Genomic DNA, 10,002 nt, shown 5'->3' on the forward strand with positions numbered 1-10,002 from the left:
CCTTCCTCGCCTTCATTCAGGAAGGTTTTTTAAGGTAAAAAATAAAAAAAAAAAAAAAAAAAAAAAAAAAAAAAAAAAAAAAAAAAAAAACGAGGAAAACCAGTATGAAGAAATCCTCCTCTTGCTCCTCCTCCTCTATCCTCCCCTAACATCTTCAGTCTGGAGGCTTGTTTGTCTTGCTGAACACCTTCAGGGTGGTAGCAGGACACACCAAAGCAGGAACTCTTTCATCTGAAGACCATGAGGCTCTAGTTCAGAGCTGCAGAGGATGGCTGATGTAAGTACGAGGCACTCACTTTCTAGTCATGTCATTAGTAGTGTTTTATGATGCACTGACCCTCTGCCTATTTCCATAGTCTCAGTGTTTTTGTGTACATTTATATCTAACAGTTTGCTAAAATTGTGTTTGTTTATTTTTTGAAGGATACACTTGATTTAATACACCAGCTTTGATCAGTTCTTGCAGTAAAAAAAAAATTAATAAAATTTATATATAACAAAACATTTCTTTCTTTTCTTTTTTTTTTTGAGGTAAAGCATTTACCTGCCCAAAAAAAACATTGTTTTTGTTTTTAATGCAAATATAAGCTATTTTTTTTATAAAACAACATAATTCCACATATAACTAAAATTATTTTCAGTCTTCAAAATACAACGCATTTTTTTCTAGGAAGGGCCACATGCTGCTTTTCTGCCAATGACCTGAGATAAAGTGCAGTTAAGAATGGCTCAGTGCCAGTGTACCTTGGTGAAAGAGAAAACCCGTCACATTAATGGACACATGCATTCAGCCGACCCAAACTGACCTCACAGCCCCGTCTCTTCACCGAGATAAGCTTTCTGAGAATAAATGACAAAGCCGAAGAGAAGCGAAACCTTTGGACGGAAATAAACATTTCAGCACGACAAAAGATTGACTCTGCTCAGATGTACTCTTGTACATCTTGTACTCTTGATGAATGTTTTCTTGCCGACATATTAACTACGTTCTGTTCGACCCTTGATGTCGCAGGAAATACCTGTGTGTGCGCTTTGTAGTACAACGAGGTTCTGACAAAAAGGTAATGCAAAATAAATAAATAAATAAATAAATAAACTCTTCATTTAGAGATGACAAAGATATTTGTCCTTGCTTTTTGATGATGAACGATCATATTTACTGTATCTAGTTTTCTTGAAAGTATTATATACACTGCTCAAAAAAAATAAAGGGAACACTCAAATAACACATCCTAGATCTGAATGAATGAAATATTCTCATTGAATACTTTGTTCTGTACAAAGTTGAATGTGCTGACAACAAAATCACACAAAAATCATCAATGGAAATCAAATTTATTAACCAATGGAGGCCTGGATTTGGAGCCACACACAAAATTAAAGTGAAATGTTCCCTTTATTTTTTTGAGCAGTCTATATTGTTCCATGTTGGAATAAGGATGCTAAAGACCTGAAATAAGTATAATAATAATAATAATAATAAGAAGAAGAAGAAGAAGAAGAAGAAGACTGGTGATGGAGTTATTGTAACTTACTCTCACATTGAGGAAAAGTGTCTTTAGAGAAATCTGGATTAGCAGTGAGAAATTTTTTCTGTTTCTCTGGATATTTCATTCAAGGAAACTGAGTTTTTTTTCAGAATATTAAAATAACATATTGTGAGAAAAAAAGTAACTTTCTACTTGTTTTTAGGGTGGTAATGAACATCCATCCATCATCTAAGTGTTGTGTGGTGTTTCGCAGAAGTATTTACAATCGCCAAACTTTCAAAAAAAAAAAATGTCACATTGTAACCACAATCTATTTTATTGGGATTTTAGTGATTTGGCAAAACCAAATCACTTTTTCTGCACCAGGGAAGGGATGCAGTTTTATGAAGTTGTCATGGACGTTGAGCTCAGCGCAGGATCAAAATGCTTACACAGGACAGTAGAACAGTCGTTGGAGACATTTACTAAAGAAAAAATGCCAAACCTCCAAAACCAGGAGGACGGAAGAAATGTCCCAGAAGGAACGAGGTGTGAATGACGAGTCGGGGAGATAATTGTATCTTTCCACAGACGTGACCAACTATTTAAGGAGGTGCACATGTATGTACTGTGCTTACAGTGTAAACATAACTGGGGTAAAAAACATTAGTAAACAGACAACATTATGAAGATCAAGTAACACAGAGACACACTTGGACAAGTTTAATGCAGAGCGTCATGATCTGTGAGTCTTTTGTGTTTTCTGTTCTGTTCGATAATACTTAGTTGTTTTTTTTTGTCATTTGCAATGCGCCATCTATGGTTCACTCTGTTTTTAAGACTTTTGGTTCTTAAAAACCTACTGGCTTAGTTTTTTATTTCAGTTTTCATCTTTAGCTTTTGATTTGGTGAATCTATTGCTCTGGTGTCCTCCTTAGACTGCTGTGTAAAAACACATTTGGCTTTCATGTCACCGATCACCTCCCAGCAGCTATAAGCCAGTTGGTTTCACTACCTCCTTGTCAGATGTTTCTGCTGCCAGTCATGTCCGTTCTGCGTGACCTGCTGCTGCTGCTTTGCTTATTCACTGCGGGTTAGCCTCTCTGTTGTCCTCACAAGTGTTCTTTAGTCTCTCCTGTGCCTCCATTTTCCATTTAAATCCTTACTTTAAGTAGCTATTACTGTCAACAGGGGTTACTGAATACATAATCCTCCCTGGGAGACAGCTTTAGCTCCCAGTAGGACGCTAACCCTATGTTACCATAGCTACAAAAGAAGCATATTTAAGTGGTGGAATGGTTTAGTCAAAGTCCAGACCTATTCAAATAGAGAATCAAGAAAACTCCTGCAGCCAATCAGGCTGAGCTTGAGTTATTTTGCAAAGTAGAACGGTCATAAGTTTTTTCCCCCTCCGTCTAATGAGACCAAAGTGACAAACTGATGTGCCGTGTTCACGTCCTGCCTAGTTTAAAAGAAATGTGACGTTCTATGGTGCGCTGCCTACGTAATAATCCCGTCTGTTGTTTCTCTCCTGCTCCTTTTTTTCGTTAAGAGGCCCAGGAAGTCGAAATGGTCAGAAGAGTTTGAAGAGAGGGAGAGAAGACATGAAGATCTTTGATCGAGCCACTTCAGCTTCAACACAACAAATCCAGCCGGTTAAAGGCGCCTCACGTTCGTCGGCTGCAGAACAGCAGCTGTGAATCCTCTGGAGTGATGGCGGCTGTGAGGCAGGAGAGGCTCAGAGGAGGCAGGGGGGCCTCCAGGGTCGCAAACCCGCCAGAAGGCGGCTGGGGCTGGATGGTCGTCGCTAGCTGTTTCCTCGCCACCATCTGCATTCGGGCGGTGACGAGGTAACGGAAGGAAAAACCGCTCGCATCTTTTGACTCATTATTTTATTGCTGTAGAAAACAAGCACATCTTGTAACTTGGGATTTTAAATGTTCTCAAACCGAGTACAGGATGAAAATATATTCAACTATTTCAAATTTTGCTAAGCACTTAAGTAAGCATATTTACTATTTTAAATAAATACGCATATTTAAAAGGTTAGTTCTCTTTATTACTCTCAGCAACAACAAATCTGCTTTAAAATGGATAATTAGTCAGTTTCATCCTAGCAACTTGTTAAAAAAGAAAAAAAAAATGTGTGTTTAGCCGAGTCTACATGAAACACATGGACCTCACTCTTTAGACCTGAGTCTTTGTAACTTTGTGAAACACTGTCTGGGACTCACTCAGCAAAAGCCTTGTATGCCCTCTGCAATGAGACCATTATACAACCGAGACAAACATCAATAAAAATCAGTTCAGTGAGTGCAGGGCTCGTAGATTACAGGGTAAGAGTCAGACCAATGAACTTCTGCCAGAGAATCATACGTCCATCCAAAAAAAGGGCAGGAAGCTTGGTACCCGCCGGATTACCAAACATCCACATGGAAAACTAAAGACTGAACTCGGGGAGGAAGCCAGAGTACCCCGAGAAAATGCAAGCAAGTAGGGAGCAAAAGCAAATTTGAACAAACTCGTTACCAGAAAGGGCATTGGCTCAAATACTCAACAAAAGTTAGGGATATTTGACTTTTTTATAGACTTTCAGAATGCATTCAACATCTTCTAATAGTCATAGTTCATCACTGTAGACTTTTTCAAAACTCTCAATGGGAGCATTTTAAACTTTACTTACAGTTTTGACTTGACAGCTGAATATCCCTAACCTTTTGTCCAGTCTTCACTGTCTCTTGCATTTGTACAAATTATTTTTTTAAAAAAAAAAAAAAAAAAAAAAAAAAAAAACGTTCTACATGTTCTCTGAAGCTAAAAACTAGTGTCCAACAAATATGGAATAATATACAGCAAAGTTTTAAATGACTAAGCCAAGTCCATCACAGCTGATGGTAAAACGGACAAGACTTTCTGCTCTGCTCCCTCCATACAGATGCATTTCCATGTTCTTCGTGGAGTTCCAGATGTACTTTGAGAGAGATTACTCCACCACTGCTTGGATCCACAGTATGATTGACTGCACCACCATGCTGTGTGGTAGGACATGCATCTTTTTTTTTAGAAAATGCAGACATTTATAGGACTCATACATATGGGTAATACCTCTCTAACTCTTTTTTATTCTTTTCATTTTGTAAATTGATCTGTCAAATAAAATTAAAGTAGATTAAAGTAAAAAAAAAACGTAAAGTACATGGAAGTTCATAGTTGCAATGTAGCAAAGTCAAACAGTTATTTAAAGGTTTCCATGATCCTTTTGTAAGCCACCGTATGTGATAACTAAAACACAAAACAAAAACTAATCCATGCAAAACTGTTTTTCTCAGCTCCTCTTGGTAGTTTTCTTGGGAACCGGTTGTCCTGCAGAGTAACAGTGTTTCTTGGAGGCCTTCTGTCCTCTGCCGGCCTGGTCCTCAGCTCCTTCGCCTCCAGTCTGGAATTCCTCTATACTTCGTTGGGAATCCTCACAGGTACCAACGCAGTCATCTATGACATTATTATTATTATTATTATTATTATTATTATTATTATTATTATCTGTCACCGCAGACTAAATTAGGCAATCATTTTGGGTAAATTATTACCTCATATGTCTTAAAACAAGCATTTAACACTGTTAGAGGAAATAACAATTTGATTTAATTTAACCTACAGCTGCACCAATCAGAGTTTTTTGGCCAGGTTTCAATCCCTAGCTTTTGTAAAGCTGCCATTTTATTCTAATTTCTCTTTATGCAGCAAAATGCGAGCAGCATTAAAAGTATTTTTTCTAACCTTCCTGCTGTGAGTGGTCCTCTGTTATGAAAGAAACTGCTGTGAGAATTGCTGATGCAGAAAAGAACAAAAGTTCAACTTTTTGACCTGTCTGGACTCTTGTATTACCAGTTACCGTGATTGGCGTGATTGGCATGATTAGCGTGATTAGCGTTCTATTCACTGTAAATTGTGCTCTTGTGAATGTATGTCCTTACATTAACTCTGAGATTTCCCCTCCATAGGGCTCCATTAGTTCACTCATGCAAAATATAGTAGGTTTTAGGACATTTTTACAAACTCTTTATTCATCCTCCACAGGTCTTGGCTATGCCCTGAGCTACACAACGGCTATTGCGATGGTTGGAAAGTACTTCAATGAGAAGAAAGCGCTAGCTTATGGAATTGCTCTATCAGGTACTGACAGCCTTCACCTCACTGACCAACTCTCCCTCTTTTAGCTCCTTTAGTTCTTTTTATTTGTATTTTGTGTCTTTTCTCCACCGTTTTGTTTTTATTTTTTTATTTTTTGGAGATCTCCTGAAATAATTCTTCCTTTTAATTTATCTCCAGTCCACATTCAAATCAATCCTAATGACTTTCTGTCCATGTCTCCGTCCCATCCAATGTACGTTGTGTTCAGGCAGCGGCATTGGCACCTTTGTCCTGGCCCCTGCAGTTCAGCTGCTTATCGAGCATTATTCATGGAGAGGAGCTCTGCTCGTCCTGGGAGGATTTGTTTCCAACCTGTGCGTCTGTGGCGCTGTGATGAGGCCGCTGGAGCAGAAGCCAGCTGAAAGGTCAGCCCTGCACAACATCACCGCCGTTATTTACTCTGTCATTTGGTTATTTGTCACCGTACGGTTCGATTCGGCCAAAAAAAAAAAAAAAGAGATACAACCAGACGGCAACAAACAACGGGGTCCACAGAGAAGTTTTTCGTGCTGCAGTACTAGTCCAGATCCCGCACATGCTGGACATGGACTGTTCAAGCATCCCTCTGTTTACCAAAATGATGTTTTCTTTCTTTTTCTGTGCACAAAGATAAACTTGATCCTGATTATGAAAATACATTTAAAATACACTTGGAAGAAACCCAGTCAACATTCTACCTACACTGAAGGTAGAAAACTTCCTATTTGATGTTTTAGCTGCACCTGTTTTGGTCTACAGGTGGAGCTAGTTGCTCACTATTGCAGTTTGTAGTAAATTAATCAGGTTCAAGGAAGGATGTCGCCCCTGATTAGAGAGTGTCACAAGCTTTACAATGAATTAATCTTTTACTGTTTTAGAAACCTCTCCCAATGAAACATTAAGAAAAAGTCAACATTTATTTGCTTGCAGTAATTCAGTAGCAAAACTAAAATACAGAAGCACTGCTGCCACAGCTGTATCCTCCCTTCTCCAGCTCATCTCACAAAATTCCCTCATAATTCAGGTTTCAGGACTAAAGAAGACGCATCATTTTGTGTCTGGTGAATTTTTGGATATTTCCTTAATTTGGTGTTTTTTCTCAAAGAGCCACTCACTGAAGTGCAGAAGTTGTCAGATTTTTATTTAAATTACCTGCAGACCTACAGCTGCTTGGAGTTCTGCCCACAAAATGTTGTGGCCCTAAAATCATCCTTATCAAAACTGTTTGTCCAGAAATACATATGAAGTCCTAGGAGCAGCTAGCCACAAACAATGTGGTAAACAGGTGGAAGAAGATGCTTGGTCAGATGAACAGAATTAAAAAATGTTTACGCTGTGGGTCCAAGTCCAGACTTTAATAAAATCAAGTAAATTCTCCTGCAGGGCGTTGTATCCAATCATTTTATTTCTTGGTTTGTTTTGTTCTATCTGAAGGATATGGGAGAACAACATGACAGACGTGGAGAAAGCCTGCATGACTGCTGTGCTGCAAACTGAACTCACTGAACAAACGACCCCCGACTGGAGCCGAGAGGACCCGAAGCAGCAACAAACCCACGGTGTGGAGGACAAACCGGGCCTCGTCATCGTCAATGGAACCTACAAGAACTTCGGCCTTGAAAAAGACAAGCCCCAGCAAAGTTTCACACTGTTACCAAGCCCAAAGCCGACTGCTGCCAGGATGATGGATAAGAAAATGGTACACAACAAGCTGGAGACGATGCTGGAGGAGACGGGCTTATCAGGTCCAACGATTCCGGACAGCAGCAGGAAAGATGAAAAGACAAAGTCAAGCAACACCTGGATGAAAGCTGATGAAAAAAGAGACAACTTCATATCTAGTGAAGTGAAATCGACAGACGACTTCAACGAAGCAACTCCTACTGAACCGTTGGCATCCTCACAGCTGTTGTCCAGAGGCCAGTCTTTCTTTTTTAAAGTGAAGGAAGAGTTTGGCTTCCTGTGGATCCCCAGATTCTTGGTCCTGTCCGTGTCCTTTGTGTTTCTGGCGTTTGGCTGCAGCGTTCCAGTGGTTTACCTCGTCCCTTACGCTCTGAGTGTCGGGGTGGAGCACCAGCATACCGCCTTCCTTATGTCAATATTTGGTGTCAGTGGAATTGTGGGCAACATCACATTTGGATGGATCACAGACAGGACGTGAGTGACAAATGGAGGCTTTAGTCGTTAAACCAAAGCTCTGTCGTAACCATCTTCCTCCCCTCCAGGTGTCTGAAGAGGCATCGCCTGCTCAGCTACTTAGTGGCCATAAGCATGGAGGGTCTTTGTTGCGTGTTCCTGCCCTTGCTCCGCTCCTTCCCGCTCCTGGTGCCGTTTTCCATTCTCTATGGATACTTTGACGGGGCATATGTGGCGCTGATACCAGTCGTGACTTCTGATACTGTGGGCTCCACCCATCTTGCCTCTGCCTTGGGTGTGGTGTACTTCCTGCATGCCATCCCGTACCTGGTCAGCCCACCTATAGGAGGTAAGAGTTACTCAATAATTGTTGTATCGCATATGTTTTTTTTTAAATTCTGAATTTCTTAAAGGGGTAGTTTTATGTAAAGTTGACATTTTTGAATGTTACATCATGTATTCCCTCATCAAAAACATACCTGAAGTGTTGCCTTGACTCCTTCATGCGTGCAACAATTCAGCTGTGCAAAATATCTGGGTGGACCTAGCACCGCCTCCGAGACGAAGCTCCTCCTGTGAACTGCAGTTTCCAAACTTCTGAGCTTCTGCCTCACAGAGCGAGCAGCCCTCCCCCATGACATTTAGTTCCTTCAGACTAGCCAGCAGCAATTAGCAAACACCTGATGGAACTGCACGTCTGCTGAGTTCATTATGTGACCTAGTTCTCAGTTCAATGCTGGTGAAAACTTTGTTAAAGGGATTCAAGAGGAGCTTTGTTGTGAGGACTTCCTGACGGTGGAGTTTTAAGAAGAGCAGGAGTTTCTTAAAGAGATGGAGAACCGATTTCAAGGTGTTAAAATATGAAGCCAAATTTCTTTTAAGTCATATTTGATAGATATATGTACATATATATAAATACATAGAATTTTTATAACAACTGAAGGTAACAGAGTTAATTGAATGTAGTACAAAATGGCACTATGTGCCTGAAAAATACATAATACTGCCTCTTTAAATAAGTAAGTTTACTTGGTGTATCTCTTTTTCGTAAAGGTGAATGAATTTCTAAACCCCCAGAGCCTAATCATTGTAGATGTATCTCTTTGTGTAATATTAGAAACATAATTTTTTTCATATATTTGCAGATTAAACAGGTTTGCATTCGTGTCTGTTGACCCATCAGCTAATCTTAGTTTTGTTCATTTCCCCTTGGTGAGTGTTAGTAACAATATGTTGATCATTATGTGGCTCTTTTTCTTCCTTCTTCTCCAGGTTGGTTTGTAGATCAGACTGGGAACTACGCATTAACCTTCTTCATCAGCGGTGCTTCCTTCTTCCTCAGCTCTCTGGTCCTTGTGGCTGCGTCTTTAACTACGTGTCTGATGGCGCTGTGCAAAAGGACTCTAGGTCAAGGAAAACGCTCAAGGGAAGCAAATCGGTCGAAGATTGTGCCTGTTTTCTCGCAAAACGAAACGCACACAGTGCCTTTGCGGAAACGTTAATACCCCTTGAGCTTTGTCCCATTTTGTCACGTTACGACCACAGTTGTTATGTTGTTGAGATTTTATGAGTTAAACCAAACACTGCCGAGACGCGGAAGGAGAATGGAATCATGGTTTTTAACGATTTTTTATAAAATTTGGAAACTGTGACATGTAGTTGTATTAGTTACTCTGACACTTCTAATAAAAACCTCATTTCAACCAACTCTCTACGGAAATGATCTGTTTGTCAGTGCAGTTAAGTCGTTTCTTCACGAGTTTGATTGGGAACATTAAAGAACAATGATCATCATGAAGACTAAAGAACACAGCAGACAGGTCAGGGAAGAAAGTTTTGAAGTTTAACACAATTATCTCACAGAGCATGGTTCTGCGGCCCATCAAATGAAAATGGAAACTCAGTAGCAGAACTCCAAATCTACCATGAAAATGTGTAAACATGTGTAAACTGTATCGGAGTAAACTAGCACCATTTGCATCACTCTGGAAACATCACTGATTTAGGATCTTTTCTTGATCTTACCTTTTAGATCATTTTCAAGAATTTAGTTATTTGTCCTCTTCTCAAAAGTTTGTCCCAATACCTGCTGAAAAATAAATAAAAAATACCCACAATAACCAATTAGTTCTACTTCTAGTCTTTGAAATATAAAGTTTATTCAGCATCCCGTTATGTTGCATGACCAATCTATGACATTAACACAAACAGAAAGGAAAAATTACAC

The 10,002-nt window shown here is 39.6% G+C and overlaps 1 protein-coding gene across 2 annotated transcripts; it reads left to right on the plus strand.

Moving 5' to 3' along the window:
- The first annotated feature begins 99 nt into the window (after window positions 1–99).
- LOC106954760 (monocarboxylate transporter 12-B-like) lies at window positions 100–9,483 on the plus strand. Of its 2 annotated transcripts, none has more exons than XM_015044497.1 (9): window positions 100–277; window positions 3,022–3,319; window positions 4,405–4,508; window positions 4,799–4,942; window positions 5,547–5,642; window positions 5,869–6,025; window positions 7,074–7,796; window positions 7,865–8,124; window positions 9,048–9,483. In XM_015044497.1, the coding sequence occupies exons 2-9, from the start codon at window positions 3,183–3,185 to the stop codon at window positions 9,275–9,277; spliced, it is 1,851 nt and encodes a 616-aa protein (XP_014899983.1). In that variant the 5' UTR covers window positions 100–277; window positions 3,022–3,182; the 3' UTR covers window positions 9,278–9,483. The 2 variants fall into 2 exon arrangements, with proteins under 2 accessions (XP_014899983.1, XP_014899984.1); XM_015044498.1 differs by lacking the exon at window positions 100–277 and adding an exon at window positions 615–1,061 and having other exon boundaries at window positions 3,024–3,319.
- The last annotated feature ends 519 nt before the right edge of the window (window positions 9,484–10,002 follow it).

This window comes from Poecilia latipinna, unplaced genomic scaffold (assembly GCF_001443285.1).
Source record: "Poecilia latipinna isolate Pla-1442-1.1 unplaced genomic scaffold, P_latipinna-1.0 Scaffold678, whole genome shotgun sequence".
NCBI classification, from domain to species: Eukaryota; Metazoa; Chordata; class Actinopteri; order Cyprinodontiformes; family Poeciliidae; genus Poecilia; species Poecilia latipinna.

Coding starts and splice junctions, on each gene's coding strand:
- LOC106954760 (XM_015044497.1), top strand. CDS start 3,183: ATGGCGGCTGTGAGGCAGGAGAGGCTCAGAGGAGGCAGGGGGGCCTCC. Junction 4,509..4,798: donor CTGCACCACCATGCTGTGTG/GTAGGACATGCA, acceptor TGTTTTTCTCAG/CTCCTCTTGGTAGTTTTCTT. Junction 7,797..7,864: donor GGATGGATCACAGACAGGAC/GTGAGTGACAAA, acceptor CCTCCCCTCCAG/GTGTCTGAAGAGGCATCGCC.